The 16,740-nt window shown below is 40.9% G+C and overlaps 1 protein-coding gene across 7 annotated transcripts in view; it reads left to right on the top strand.

Moving 5' to 3' along the window:
- The window catches only part of Cacna2d1 (calcium voltage-gated channel auxiliary subunit alpha2delta 1), a 431,327-nt gene that overhangs the window by 79,297 nt on the left and 335,290 nt on the right, over positions 1-16,740 (top strand). For all 7 annotated transcript variants that reach the window (XM_085684078.2, XM_085684077.2, XM_085684081.2 and 4 more), the window contains exon 3: positions 7,056-7,172. In XM_085684078.2, coding sequence (XP_085540204.2) covers positions 7,056-7,172 — 117 coding nt within the window. The remainder of the gene's footprint in view (positions 1-7,055; positions 7,173-16,740) is intronic.

The following is a 16,740-nucleotide window of genomic DNA, read 5'->3' as shown; positions in this document are numbered from 1 at the left end:
AATATGTGAGCATGTGCTATTGTGTTGGATATATGTGAATCTGAATTTAAGGAATAGAATTTATAGGGCCAAATGTTATTGGCTAATTTTTATTTTTATAGATTTGAGTTGACAATGGGGAAAGCTTTCATTTCACCAAAGGGACAAATGGCAGATTCTCCTGTTAAGTTTTATGACTTTTGTTGGAAAGTTGGGATTAAAAGTCCGCAGTTGCTGGGGGCCTCCTCTTCCTCCACTCCTTCTGTAGCCTTACAGCATCTCACGTGGCTGATGCCCTTGTTAATCCTGCTGTTCCTGTGGGAAACATATCTTGATAAACTTGCTTTCTCTTTTTCCTCCAGAAAGTCTCATGCAACAAAGTCTCCTATGCTTTCTGTTATGCTTTTCTGTGTGGTAGAGATGAATTACTTGGAAGATTAGAAACACTTGGGATGGGATAAATGACGTTCAGTTAGTAGAACAATGTAGAATGAAGAAGATAAAGTCCAGATAATTTGTTTATGCGACACATGCCACAATATAGTGACAGAAGAATTGTGGGGTATTATATGGGGAATAATATGCTGAGTGGATGGGAAGGAGGGGGAGGAGAGAGGAGGAGGGAGGGACCCCAGAACTTGAGCACATGATGATGGAACTGATCAGGTCCCTTGATTAAAAGTCACCATTGTAGAAATAGGGCTTCTTCCTGAGTTAATGTAATTATTTTCACTCGCTTCCTAGGTACAGCTGTTATCCAAAGTAAAGGCAAGAACTACTGTCATTAGCTGTATTATTAATGTAACTGTATTTGGAATTTTATGAAAATTGCTGTGTGGGATCATAAGATATGAGCCAAGGGAAAATAAATACTGTTGATGAGTTCTATACTTTCAACTTTCCTACATGAGTGAATTACGTTGTATTAAAGGACAAGGTTAGGGGCTGGGTATGTGGCTCGTGGGTACCATGCTTGCTTCACAAACATGGTCATCACAGTACAGATCCCCTACACTCACAGAAATGCCAGGTGGCCATGGTGGCCTGCCTGTAATTCAATCTCAGGATCAAAGATGGGATTCCTGCAGCAAGCTGAGGAGCCGGACTAGACAACTTCTTCCTCATGTTACTATTTCCCAGCCCTTGTTTAATGTAGGGATTCTCAGCTGTGGGTCTCAAACCTTTGAGGATCACATATCAGATATCTTGCATATCAGTTTTTTGCATTATGATTCGTAACTAGCAAAATTACCGTTATTACAGTAGCAACGAAAATAATTTTATGGTTGGGGTCACTATGACATGAGGTATTATATGGAAGGGTTGCAGCATTAGGAAGTCTGAGAACCACTGGTTTAATGGAAGGATGGGAGGAAGCACGCAATCAATTTAATCGCAAGACATTTGACACACTGCAACGGGCAAAAGATAGTTATATTGTTCCATGCAATTAGGAAGTCAGAAATAGAATCTTTATCCAGAATTCTCACCCAAAATGTTACCAATGGAAGAGGTCAGAGCAAATAGCATGTGACAAGTAGCTCTACCTAAAAGATGTATTTACGACTTGATAACACACAACTGAAGCTGTGATTATAAAATTTACAAATTGTTGTCTATGAAACGAGATAAAAATCCTAAGATTTACAAACAGCAAGCAATTCCCTTCCTTTTTATACTGCGCTGCAGATTGAGGCCAGGCTCCTGTGCGTGCTAGGCAAGCACTCAGCTCCACTGCGGGAAACATGCGCCCTTTTATTCAATCTAAATTACAGACCATGGCAAATATTCTGCCATTTCTGAATATGCGCGCACACACATTCCACCAAGGAGGAGAGAGTGACTGAGATGATGAACGGAGAATGTGATGTTTCATCACGAACAGATAATGTTTTCAAGTAGAAGTGTTCGTGATATTCTTGAAATTCACATTTACGAGTTCACAGCACAGTCACAAGCAACTGCTTCTTTCCTCAATCTAACTGAAAAGTTATTTTATCATGGTGATATTCTGAACGTTTGGCCCATATCCAAATTAGGAGACATCCTAAATGGATGGGCTCTGTAGTAATGGGGATTTGCTTCATACAAATGTTTTCTAAGAATAAGCTGACAAGTGAAAGCTATTGTTTGTCCTTCCTATGCAATTCATTTCTGAATCTGCAAATGTTGTATGAGCGGGGACCAGAATCCCTCCAGTCCGTCAGGATACCTCGACATTATGTTGGATTCCTCCTTCTTTCTTTGCCCCAGGGAAAGCAAGCCATGGAGGAAGACACAGCCACCTGGGAGGTCGGCTGTGTCTCTTGTGAACACGCGCCTTTACATCTCCTCCTTTCTCTTCGGGGCTTTCTACTAACCCCCTCTTTACTGGGAAAGGGTTGCTATTTACGTTGGCTCAGTATTTAGGGTAACCTTGTAAGGCCTTGGTTTCAGCAGGAACTCGGGCTTTTGCACGGGAAGTCTTGAGGAGGAAGGCAGCTCTGCAGGTTGATTGTGATTGGCACTCAGTTGGTAGCTGACAGCTTTTCATTGCAAGGGCTTGGAAATAACTCACTCAGGGAAGATCTTGCTATGCATGCGTGGAGACCTGAGTTCTGGTCCCCTGCACCCACATAGCAAGCCAGGCACAGTAGCAGGTGACCGTCCCCCTGGGGGTACTTCAAGCCCTGCTTTATAATTCCCTGGAGGCACCCTGAAGTTGTCTCCTGGCCGATGTGCTGATACTTAGCTCTTGGGTTCTCTGTCACTTACCTCAAGGGACTTTCCTATGTCCTTCCATGCCCAGTTGTACTGTGTGGCATAGAGCTGCTTTGGGACTGACACACTTTGCCTAATCATGCCAGGGTACCTCTTTTCTTCTGCCGCTCCGGGACCGAGGTTTGTTCTCCTGTAATGAAATGAAGCTCAAATTCCCTCCACTCTGACATCCCAGAACCTTAGCAAATCGACAGTTATGGCAGGTTCAATGTAATTTTACCTTTTTCTAAAGTGGAAAATTAATGTTATATGTGAAACATCTAAATATATCATACATTGCTTATGAAACTAAGTGCTTAGAATACTCCTCAGGGGATATCCATAGGATTTCATGGCATACTGTGAAGTATTACAATTTCCAAAATGTTTAAGTGGTGCACTTTGTATAAAGTATGTTTGTGATATTTGAAGAAGTGTTATTTTCAAGATTATGTTGGAAATAGAGTCAGCTTAAGAAGTTTTTAATGAAAAGGAGTTTAAAACTATAACCTATATTATTATCACAGCAAAACTTGGTGTTTAAAGGTAACAAGGATGTGGGCTTCTCGGCCTTTGGGCTAAGATCGAGTGTAAAGGTAACAATGAAAGCCATTCAATGCAGTTAAGCTTCTGAGCCAGGAAGAATGCTCGCGTGGTAAGTTTGCTTCCTGCCAAGGCCGCGTCAGGTATGGCTTTGGAGGATTTGCTCTATGAAATACCGAGGCATGTTAGCGTGTCACGGTACAGATGCACGTCTTGCCTTGAGTTCTCTTTATGCACGTAAGGCATTGGTGCAGCTCTCTTGCAGCTCCGCCTAACTCCAAAAACCTATACTCCTCACAGTTCACGCTCTCTTCCTTAAAAGAGAAAGCTGGGTGAATGACATGGAAGACAGTCATTTAAAGTTTCAAGCCAGGAAACAAAAGAGGCAAAGATTCTAGACCATGTCTTAAATAGTGGCAAGTTAACGTGTTAAGATTATGGAAATCTAGATTCTGTTAGTGATGGGAAACTGAAGATGCTTACGCTGTCAGTACATATCCTGCCGTAGTAAAACTCAGTTTGAAATATAATCTGAAAACTGTTTTCTCCATATATATTGGGAAACTTTGGTAAGATTCCCCAATATCACCGGCAGTGGTAGCCTTTAATTGGCACACGCAGGAAGCAGAGACAGGCAGATCTCTATGAGTTCGAGGTCATTGTGGTCTACAGAGTGAGTTCTGGGACAGCTAGGACTGTTACACAGAGAAACCCTGTCTTGAAAAACAAAACAGAGCAAAAGAAAAAAGAAAAAAAGAGGACTAAGTATTCCCCAGTATCTCTGATGATTACTATAATTTTTTTCAAAACCATAAAGCTGAAGATGGATCTTTCAGTGGGTGTTTTTTTTTATAAAGTCAATTCACTTATTGACTACCACAGTATTTCAATTTTCATTTTCTGTATAAAATAGTATACTCAGGTATTTACACTGACTTTATACACTTAAGCTTCCTTCACTTGTTATATTTAAGTGTTATGGAGATTTTAGTTTTATTTATTGTGTTAACCAGCTTTCGATACTATATGAAATATTTGAAGCAATTAACTGAAAAGGTTTGTTCTGACCCAGTAGAGACACTGGTCCGTGACAGGCAAGCGCGTCATGGTTGCTGAGTGCCGCAGAGCAAAAGCGCTAACTGCAGGGTCAGAAAGCAGAAGAGAAAAGTAGAGAGGATGCTGTGGCTCCCACGTCCCTTCATGAGCCTTCCCCCCAAACTAAAAAGCTTCCAATAGGTCCCACACCCAAAAAGTTCCAGTACCTCCAAACTGTATCACTTTAACACATGAGCAAATGGGGAACAGCCAATATTCAAACTATAGTATTTGTTAAGTATTTAATAATAATTCCAGAATGAAAATTTACTAACACACACATGTGTGTGTGTGTATTTGTCATAATCTATACATATTTAAAAGAAATTAATTTACAATCTATTCATTTTTCAGGACACCTAGTGACATGTCTGGCACATGCTGTGACTTAGTAAATGTACGTCTGAGTCCATCTCCAGCAACTGTGGGACATAATTTACACTGCCTACACCACAAGAAAGATATGCTTTGTCGAGAAATGCACAAGACATTAACGATACAAGCGTCAGTACATTTCCCATCAATTAGCCCTATTGTCCTTTCTGCAGAACGAACTGTCCTGGATCAATTAAAATTATGTCGGGGTTTATCTATTTGTAACTTGAACCAATTAATCAATGCAAGTACTGATTTTCTACAACCTTATTTTAGTCCGAAATAAAAGAGGTTCATGTTGGGTGGAAATCTTCAAGGAGAGCCGAAGTGTTTAAGACAGGACGCGATAATCCATCCAAGGAAAGCATAAGCCATCTGGTGATAGGCAGGAGACTTGGGGGGGGGGACCAATCAGGAGCTGTTTCTTTTAAATCACAAAACTAAAGCTCCTGTAATAGTTTGAATGAAAATCTGCAAGGTCAGTATTCAAAAGTCTTCAGAGTTCACAGAAATTGGTTATTTAAAGAGCACACGGTAATTTAAATCCTTAAAAAACACCAGTTAGCCAGTAATGTCCTAAAATATGTAGGCATAGGGACACCGGCATGTGTTTCAATGGCTGAGGGCTCTCCTAACATGGTATCTCCCTGCGATGGAACGGTAGCACTTTTCACACCCCAAAGTGTATATATTAACAGATGTGTGTGTGTGTGTGTGTGTGTGTGTGTATGTGTGTGTGTATGTATATAAATATATGTGTATAGGTGTGTGCGTGTGTATGTGTGTGTGTGTGTGTTTATGTGCATGCGCAAGCATGGATATTTCCCTAAGATAGAACTTTAGCACTATTTATGCCCCAAAGTGTATATAATAAATGTATGTGTGTGCATATGTGCTTGAGTGCGCGTGCGAACATAAGTATTCCCTAAGATCAGTCTTTAGCATTTTCCACACCCCAAAGTGTATACATAATAAAAGTGTGTGTGTGTGTGTGTGTGTGTGTGTGTATATATATGTATGTATATAAATATATGTGTATAGGTGTGTGCGTGTGTGTGTATGTATACAGCGTGTGTGTGTATGTATATAGGTGTGTGTGTGTGTGTGTGTCCCCTCATTGAGAACTAACATCGTCTTTGATAGATGCACGTCTGAATTTGTATCCAGTTGAAGCGACCATTCGTCACTTGGCATCTGTGCTCAGCTGGGACCAGGCTTCAGAACCCGTAAAACCGTACCGATGCCAGAACAAAAGCAAGTGGAAACTGGTTCTGGTATATGCCTGGGTTCACTTTTACAAGGCAATAAAAAGCTGCCAGGCCCTGGCTTTAAAGATGGTTTAGTCATGCGTGTGAGCCCCATCTGCTCAGTGCATAGGGGATTTCCTTCTCAGATCAGTCCTCCAGCCAAACACAGCCACTGCCCACCCCTCCCCAGCACCCCAGCCCCTCCCAATTTCTCCTCTCCTGCTGGGAGTGGACAGGTTTTGTGAACCAGATGCTGCCTGTGCCACTGGAGGGAAATGCTTCTGCACACACCAGGATGCTCCAGAAATGAGCTTGGTTCTGAATTCTATGTACTACTTTGTATAACTTTGGCATGGCTTATTCTGTGATTTAAATAACAAAATAGTCAAGCAGGAAAATGCCCATATTTAATACGATAAGCAGAAAACCATTACAAACCTATCCTCAACTTTAACATAGACTTCAGTGTTTTCAACTTCTCAACCTTCTGATGTGAACTGTCTTGGGAGCCTCTGGTCACGTCCATGAATCGCTGCTGCTGTCTCTGTCTCTCATGACTGCCCTCCTAGCTCCGTAACCTTATCCTCCCTAGCCACAGAAGGGGAGAATGGTAGGAAGACTCCATAATCCATCTGGTCGGGCCCAAGGCTTCTACCTTGTTCATACACATTTGCCATGTTTAACCTTCGGTGTATGACTTTCTCTTTATTTCCCTGGGCGCCTACCTTTCTTAAAGTAAGGGTGACAATTAATATCCAGTTTTGAAGTTGGGCTGTCAGGAAAGCTACAACCCCCACCCCCACCCCGTATGCATGTGGACTGTTATGACTCATGTTTTATAATTAGTTGCCTGACCTATTATTTTTGCAAGTCAGTAGTCTTACAAAAAATTTACATTTATTTCCATATGTTTTTCTGAGGTATGTACGAACTCTAAATGAGTCATGATGAAAACAAAGGGAAGGTCTTTCTAATTATTTGTTATTTGATTTTAAACATATTATAATGGGAATTTGCAAACCAAAATTAAAAAAAAACAACCAGCCCTAGCTCCTGTCTTCTTTTCATTTGACACAGATTTATGAAAAATACCAGGAGATGTATACTGTGGAGCCAAATAATGCACGCCAGCTGGTGGAAATCGCGGCCAGAGACATCGAGAAACTCCTGAGCAACCGATCCAAAGCCCTGGTGGTGAGTTCAGCTTGTGCTCTCTCTCTCGGCCATTCCTGTTGACTGTGTGTTATTTAAGGTTCTTGCTGGGTTGGAGCATTTTATTTGGTTTACTTTTTTCTTCTCGTAGCCGTGTTCAACTGATGAGTTCATGGAATCAATGCGAATCCCAAGCAAACAGATAATTTTCTTCTACTTCATTTTTGTTAGATTCCCATTTTCTTTCATCAGAGATGTATATTTAGCTGATGCATGCTCATCTACACCTATGTGAGTCACGCATTATAATCTATGAACACGTTTTAATCTATACTAAAACATAAGCTCGTTATTATTGCCAGGACCTAAACTGTAACGCTGTCCACGTCTGTCACCCCACATTTTTACCAAAGTGTCCACTCCTCCAGATAATTGGCTAACCATTTCCGGCTTTATGAAAAGTTCTTCCTCTTCTCCCTGCTTTGCTATACGTTTTCAATTGTAGCCTTCCGAGACCTGCTTTTCTCCACCCACACTGTGTTTGTGTGGTCCACTGACTTTCATTTAGCTTTAATTTATAAATAATTCCAGTTCCTCATCTCCAGATACTACTTAGTGGAGGACTGAGGATGTGCGCAGCGTTGAATCGTAAACCAGTGTTGAACCATAAACCAGTGTCTATGTGTGTCCATGGGAGATTAGGTCGAATCTGCCCCAGTAGGCAGCGTCACAGTTCTGTGTGTAAAGTGATAGAATATTTCCATATAACCTACACGCATCTTTCTGAATTCTTTAAATCTTCTCTAAGTTAATAACAGTACCTAAGACAATGCAAACGATGCGTGGGTGTTCTCCATACTCTACTGTTTCCCAAACAATGACAGGGAAAAGATACTGTCCATGTTCTGTACCAATCCATCATTAACAGTTATGTTCTATCTCTGATCGATCATTGATCTTATTATACTGTATTTTCCCCAATGATCACATCTTAGTCATAAGCTGACTTATAAGATTAATAACAATTATGACTAATAAAAGTGTAGCAAAGTAAGAAAAGTTGACTCCAAATATCTTGCTTAACTGTGTTCACCTGTCTATGATGAGTTAAAATGATGCATGGCTTGGTGGTAAGATGAGGTGAATGCGCTGTTGCAGACTATAAAAACAGCGCGTTGTGGTCACGCAATAACTGGGGTGGCTGCTATACTAAATGCCTATGTGAAAGATTGCTTATATAGTGTGGAAATCTCCACCTCCCCAGGAGGACTCCTGTTCTGGGCAGTGTGGAATGAGGTTTCGGCGTGGCGTTCAGGATGGCATGAACGTTAAAATGTGTGAATTGCTCATTTGTGGAGTTTTACTGTCACTGTTTTCAGGCTGTGTGGGGACATAGGTCATGGACACCATGGAGCATAAAACCGAGATAAGAAAGGATGGTTGTATTCACAGTTAGATCCTATCTAGGCGCGTCAAAGATTCAGTCCAGGATAGTAGGATTGCCAGACAAAGGTGAATTCACAAAAGCACTTCATATAGCTATGAGAGCTGTTTCCCCTTAACATTTTGTCTGCTAAGTTCTCTACTTGGGATAGCTAAGGTCTTATTAGTTCATACCCTGAACAGGCGCAACAGTGTCAGAGTTCCTAATTATCTGGCAATAAATGGCTGTAAGATGAGATGTACCGCTGCTAATTTCTGGAGGGAAATCCTTTCAGTCTGGAGAGGTGTGTGCTCGGTCACCATCCTCTGCTCTCCCGCAGAAAATCGTTTTATAGCAATTGCACATTTGTCTTCTTTTCATTGATTATAGGCGGTCAGTTCTTGCTGCTATGTCAACTTGGTGTTACATTAGTTTAAGTTTTGTTTGTGGCTTTTTAATTGCCTTTGTTGTGTATTTTGACAAATTCTTCATTTGAATGTTGTCAAAGCGAACTTCCTATCACTAGTTTTCCTGAGTATTCTGTTTTGAAAAGACTTCCATTACTATTAAATCATATACACAATCATAAAATATGATTAACCCGAAAGGTTCCTAAGTTTTGTTGTCCATATTCAGCTTTTTAATACATCTGCATCATGTTTGGTATATAGTTTCAGGCTTCAACTTAAATTAACTCTTTTCCAGCTAATATTCCCATGACAATTTAGTGTGCAATTTCCCTTCCTCTGTTAACCTCTGTCCACTGTGCTAAGTAGTCTCTGCCTTCTACCGTATGTATTTTTAAAGAAGTACATTCAGGCTACTGGAATTTATTTTTTTAATTTAAATAATATAGGTTCAGTATATAATTAATCTGCGAAATCTACACTGGGATTTTGTTTTTGTTATTATTATTGATTTAGAAAACTTGGGGAAATACTTTGTATCTCCAAACTGTTATCTTGGCCTTCAAATTTTTATGTGCATTCCTAGATACTGATAAGTCTTTTGATTATGGCTCTTAAGGCATCTACACTCTGATCTTGATGTAATGTATTAGGAATATCTACTGTTGTATCTGGTTTATCAAATTGTTATTTTTATTATAATTTAAAATATATAGCAAGTTTATCCATGGTAAGATAAACTTGTTAAAAGTCTTGTTATCTTCAGATTTCTTGAGATTAATGTTATTTAGAAACGCTTAGAGATGTGTATTTTTGTGAACTAAACTTTAATAGCATTAAGGCACTTCCTACTTAAGTGCTTAAGATCCTAATATCTATAAAATACTGTTGAATGAAGTCGAATGCATCATGTCTTGATCAGACTGACCTTTGGGGCTTTGGAGAATTTTTCTTATTTCTCATTTCTGGCTGAAGTTAAAGCCACCTGTTGTGTGGTTTGAACTCTGTGGGAGATAAGTGATAACATTACCTGCATGGTAACAGGGCACGAGTCATGGCGACTCATTAGGTAGAGTTAGTTACGTCTGGGAGACGGTCCTATGTGTGTTTTCATGCTAACTTCTCCATTTAACTTATTTGACTCAATAAAAATAGGAAAGATAATTTCATAGGGAAACATTTTTAAGTTAATGGAAACACAGGTGCCATGCTATGCTGTGAAGGAATGCACGATGACCGTCTTTAATTTCCTTCCGTTTTTGCTGTAGGCTATGGGAAAGGAGGCATCTAGATTCAGGCAGCTTTATTTACCTGGATGTTGTACTTACAGACTTTTATACAAAACATAGTAGAACATCATGAACGTGCAAGAAAGAGGTAGACGATAGAACTTAATATCAGTTTGGTTTTATCGAATGCTGTTTACTAACTAGAATGGGCTCGTGACTCCTCACAGTAGCACTGTGGTGTAGATGCTGTTCCTAGACTCACTTTTAAATGTAGAAGCTGGATCTTTCAGAGCTCTGGATGCTGGCCCAGGGAGATACATCTGACAAGTACTGTATGCAGTGCTTTTGGACTTTAATATGCACACACATCACGGATGAGTCGACTGAGCTGGGGATACAGTTCTAAGAAGCTTCCAGGTGGTGCTGCTATGCCCTTTATGAAGTCAATTGAGTTGTCAGAAGAGGAGAGAAGGCAAATCCAGGTGTTTCTGACATCAGACAGGGCTTTATGCACTGAAAAACTCTATCCTTTATCTGAAGAAGTGCAGAACAGAAAAGGGGGAAGAAAAACTAAGTACATTTGTTGACTTTTAGTTGTATTTTTTACTTGGGAGAAGGGGTTTGAGAGCTCTAAAGCTATGCCACAATTGCTACCCTTCATTTGTGTTAGATCCTTATGTATGTCCTGTGCCTACAGATGCCCTATGTTAACCTTCTATGCCCTCACTGAAAAATTCTGCCGTCTTATTTCTAAGATTTATATGTATTACGGCTAATTTTTTTGTAAAAATTTATTCAGAAATGTCTTGGAAGCTGCATCAATATGATTGTCCTGATAATTGGATTACTTCTAACACAACCTTGGATCTAATGATGTTCAGGGGTAAAAGTGAACTAATCATTTAGTGTTGCTATTAGCGTGAACTTCCTGAAATCTCTGCAGGTGGTAATGAGCATTCAAGGGAGAAAGCTTTTCAACAGAACAGTTCACCCCCGAGAGGTGGATGTACATGAAATCATTGGTCTCTTTGTTCAACAGCTGGCAGAGTCAAGGAATCGGCTTGAAAAAGAAAGGTCTCTAGGCATTTTGTTAAGAGAAGATTGGACCAAGGTTATAATAAACATTGTTTTTTCACATTTGACACTTGAAACAATTTTGCCACATACTTTCTTCCTCTTCTTGTTCCAGTAACTGTGATTTAAATGGTTCCAATTTATTATGATGCTTTAAATACTGTAATTTGCTGTACTTCTAAATTTAACCATGATATTCAACTTACGAGTTGAAGATGAAAATGATAAATATTTTCATTTCACTATGAAATTGTCTCGCTTCTGGAAGGCCTAGATTATCATCTAACTGAATAGTTTGACTATGTGTTTTAAGCTAATCTTCTTACATTTCTTACATGTCATTGTATTGCTAGTCCAGTGGAGAGGCAAACAAACAGCATCCACTCCATCTAGGGCATCAGCAACAGTCTGTTGCGGGTCTTCCTTTGGACCGCCAGCTCCCAAATAATCACATCGAGACTTATTATTAATTTTGAAAGCTTGACTTTAGCCTAAGCTTGTTCCCAACTATCTCTTAGAACTTAAATTAACCTGTTTATATTAATCTATATTCTGCCATATGGCTTGTTACCTTTACTCAGTATAGTATGTTGAACTTCCTCCTAATCTGGCTGGTGAATCCCCTACCGATCAGATTCTTCCCATGAATTTATCTTGCTCCTTGGATGTCCTACAAATTCTCTCCTGCTTAGCTGTTGGCCATTCAGGTCTTTATTAAACCAATCAGAAGGAGCCTTAGGCAGGTGAGGTAAAACAGAAACATCTTTACACAGTGTAATCCTACAGCAAGGGTCAGATGAAAGGATTCCATCCAAGTCTAGCCTGCTGTGTGAACATTTTGTGATACTCAGTGAGCCTGGGTGACTCAACACACTGCGTCACTGAACAGCTCATCAACAGAATGAGTCATGACAGTTTCATCAGTAGCATTCTCATCCTTGTTCTTCATTAAAGTTCCACTGAAGAGCATTATCTACCCCAACAATTGTTCCTTGCTTATATAATCTCATAGAAGGACCCGATGAACCTTTTAACATTCATGTGGATTCTTATAACTTTAACTTCATCTCTGGGCCTCCCCCACCGCGCTTCATGATGGGATGTTACAATCTGGAAGAAAATAGTGACACCAGGCTCCACCCCTTCATCTGACTCTTCCATTGTCTTTCCTTTGCTCTCCACCGTGTTATGTGCAGTATGGATGTCTAATTATTCTCTCCCATATATGGCTGAATGTTTTCCTACAATGTCACAGTAAAAGTTGCTTATTCTCAGGAGTCTACTGCCAAAGCAGCTTCCTTTAGGACCAATGCTGATAGCAGTATTGATCTGTGGTTGTAAACAGAAATATTTAGAAAACACTAATAGGCACTTCACATTTTTATTGTAAGAAAACAATGAAAGTTGCCGCCACACTGTACCAAATTTAGCATTCTCGGTCTTAAATCCAGTCAGAAGGCAGTTGGTTGCCACTAACTAATAATTGGCGTGCTACTATTGTACAAGTAGGTATCTCTCGCCTAACTGAGCCAACCTTGTGGTAACAATTCTCTCCCAGCACCCTGCATAGCAGCCATGATGCTTCCAATCCAGCCAGCAGGTGGGGAGCTTTCATCTGCGTTTACGGCGGCATAAGTTTTACATGTTCTGCAGACAAAGTTTACCGTGTACTCCGAAGTAGGGTCTCACTATCATAATACGGTTTTGGCAAGAAAGCAACCGTATTATGTGGGGTGGCTGAAATGCCCTTCTGGCGAACAAGTCAGCTGTGTTTTAAAAAAACCATCTTCACAAGTTCAAATACAGCAGGACATATCTTATTACTTGAGTCAGTTTCGTGACGGGTTGTGGATGAGAGCTAGTGCCATATATAGCGCGCTCTCTCGCTCTCTCTCTGTGTGTGTGTGTGTGTATTTATGTATGTGTATGTGTGTGTGTGTATGTGTAGGCATGAGTAAACATATGTATAACATATTTTCGTAGGTTGTTGCCAACCCCATGAAAGGCGTCATCTTTTTTACCTATACTACCGTGCCATGTTTTACTTCTTTCACTTGTTTTATAAACATTTCGAAGGCTTTATTTAATGCCTTTTTTCATGCTTAAAAGCAATCAAGGTCACTGTTAGCATTTTTCTTTCAAGAACTGTCTCACACAAATTGCCACACTTTATTTGGAGTGACTTTCTTTCAAGCCCTGCTGATTTGATAAATTCACATGCTACTCTGTCACTCAGCGCTACCAGGGCCTCGCTTACCTTGTGAGGACTTCGTTTTGTCATGGGGCTTGTCAAAGGCAATAAATCCCTATACCACTACCAAGGGCCCCTGTGGTTTAATTTCTTTATAAGATCAAATGTGAACCCTGTTTTAACCATCCCAGCCTACTGGACATCAAACACCATTTTTATCACACCAGATTTTCTCAGTAATCCATGTTCTTCATATTCTCTTCCCGCCGGTGAGATTCATGGGGACCTCTACCTGGCCATAACATAGTGCTCCCAATGGCTTATATGAGCATATACATCAGGGACTGCTTTTTTCTGGGGTGGCTTCGGTTTACAATGTTTTTGTCTCAAGGAAGGTTAACAGTAATACAGCTGAATTGTTCTGCCGTCCAACATGAACAAAGCTGTGAAGACTTTAGTTTCTTGGTGAATGTTTTCCAGAGCTGGTGGGATGGCTCAGTGGGGAAAGAACTGTAACATGAAGGGGACTGCTTGTTGGGGTTTCTGTCCCGCCCCGTACCCCACAGCCGACAAACCCCAAAGAAAATCACACAGAGACCTCCATAAGTTATAAAACTGATCGGCCCATTAGCTCTGGCTACTTATTAGCTCTTGTAGCTTATATTAACCCATTATTCTTATCTATGTTAGCCACATGACTTGGTACCTTTCTCAGCGGGGCAGGTCACATCTTGCTTCTTCGGTGGTCTGGGCAGAACTGCTGAGGGAGCTTCCTGCTTCCCAGAATACTCCTGTTCTCATCGCCCTGCCTCTACTTTCTGTCTGGTTGACCCACCTATACTTCTTGCCTGGTCAATCAGCTTTTATTTAAAACATGATTGACAGAATACAGACAATTCTCCCACACCAAAGAACTTCTCATGCATCTGACCCCAAGAACTCCCATAAAGGTGAAAGGTTAGAAGCAGCTTCACAAAGTTGTCCTCGGTCTTTACATGCCTGCAATGTCACATGAGCCCTTCCCCCAATAAGAATAGTACTATCACTAGTAATCATTAACTTAGTCTCTCCCAATCTAGGTATAAAGTAGTCTTTCAATATATTTTTCTCTACTGAGCCATTATTAAAGACCATATCTACGAGCTGAATCATCCATTTTCTCCTTATACATTAGTGGTCAGGTTTGAGGGGTATTTTCTGTCACTTCTAGAACTTTCTTCCTGCTCATTTCCCAAATCCTGGGAGACTAAGGATTTGTTAGGAAAAATCTAAGTTTTCCTCTTTTTACTAAGTGCTCTGTCAGCTCTAAGAAAATGGCAAGAAAACCCCTCCATCTTGCAGTGCAGTTAAAGGAAGTCCACAAGAGGTCATAATAAAGGATAACCAATGTTTATTGGGGAACAGTCACAATAAGAAAGCCTCTGTGTTCCTCTGCTCTGTGGGTGCTGGGAGCTGCAAACCAATTTCCTACTACCAACCAAGTGAAAGGAAAAAAAATGCCTGATCACACTTCCAGTCTGTGTCTAGGCCACACCCTAGTGGGTTTGTATCTGAAAGGTTATTTATTGGCTGAATGAATCCCCACAACACCATCTCATCTCTGTTGTTTTCTACTTTTCCTGGTAGATCAGAAGATTCTGAGCACAGCATCCATATGTCTTTTTCCCATTGTCACTACTCCCTTACATGGGGAGAAAATTTCTGAGCGGACCCTTTGACATCAGTTCCTGTACAGGTTGCATAGACCATGCAACTGTTATTATAATCAGCGCATTAAGCATTCCATGCTTCTTTCAGAGGCTGCAGTCTGCACTCTACCTGCCGTTTGGGGATGTCTCTAGACTTCCTTGGTAGGTCTCAATCAACAAGTTAGCATTATACACCAGATTGCATAGTGGAAAATGGCCACCCTTGGATTCTCCCCACAGTTAATGCGGCTTCACATGTTTCTACATGCCTTATCATGTGTCGTAGGGACAACTAAGGAGGCACACTGTCCCATACCACCTGCACAGAAGTAGCCGTATGTACATTGCCAGTGTTGATGCTCCACCCACAGGAGGTCACCCTTAGGTCCATGTTGTATCTATCACCTTGTAGCTGGAGTCATGCAACTCTTCCTTTCAACTCATCTTAGGTTCTTTAGATCCGTCCTCGGGTGCCAATCGTGGAAAGACCTTTCCCCTGAGGGCCTTGAACATACGTCTTTTCACTCGGAAAAGAGCAGTCCAGAGATGCCATTGCACCTCAGTCTGTGCTTCTTACAAGAACGTGCGTGAAGAGTTATTTCTGGGACTATGGGCGGTTCAGGTAGCTGGAGCATAGAAAAGTAGATTTGCGGATGCTGGGGACTGGGGCAAAGATTGGAGCATAAAGTCAAAATGAAGGTGCAAGGCGTCCACCAGTTGTAATTTAAATGACTAATGAAAATACTACTGTATTTTACTAGCATTGTAAAAGAGCAAAGAGAAACAAAAGTGTTTCAGAGGAGCCCCCAAATTCTGTTTGTACACACACACACACACACACACACACACACGTGCATGTATATTTTAGATCTTGGTTTAAAATCTTTCCTCAGTGTTTAAAACTATCCACATTCAAGAGACCAAGATAAAGATTCCGCTGGGAAAAAATGTGAAATATGGCTTTATTTCTTTATTCTGGGGGTGGAGGAAAATGCATTTCTCTTTCTTTAATCATATCTTGAATGTCTTTGAGAAAATTACTCAGAAAGCTAGTATGTCCAAGTTCATGATTTAAAAAGGCAAGGAAACTACTTTTACATATTTGATTCAATGCATGCCTATCAAAGCTAAAAGTGAAGCTCCAGGTTAGGATTTCTGCTTATTGGTGGGTAACTGCGGGGAGACGCCACTAAGTAATGCTTCCTCACAGCGGAGGGTCCACAGAGTGTACACTTCCTCACAGCTCAGGAGTCTACTGAATGCAGGCTTCCTCACAATGAGGGGAAGAGACCACCTGTACGGGCTTTCTCATAGCTGAGGGGAGAGTCCACCTGGTGCGGGTCTCCCCACAGCTGAGGGGAGAGGAGTCCACTGAGTGCGGGGTGAGGGTCCCCTGAGTGCAGACTTCTTCACAATGAGGGGAGTGTCCCCCGAGTGCAGGCTTCCATGCAAACCTGGGCAGAAGTGAGGCCTATGACTTGATAATTTTCTGGAAGTCCATCTAACAGAGTTTCTGCCAGGACAAAACAATTCAGCTAAGGGAAGGTAAAAGTGCAGTGTTGGCTAGGAACTGAGGAACGAGGGTGTGAAGCCACAGG

This window comes from Myodes glareolus, chromosome 27 (genome assembly GCF_982192425.1).
Source record: "Myodes glareolus chromosome 27, mMyoGla1.1, whole genome shotgun sequence".
NCBI lineage: Eukaryota > Metazoa > Chordata > Mammalia > Rodentia > Cricetidae > Myodes > Myodes glareolus.
The sequence above is the reverse complement of the archived record's forward strand: the minus strand, read 5'-3'. Positions and strand labels throughout refer to the sequence as shown.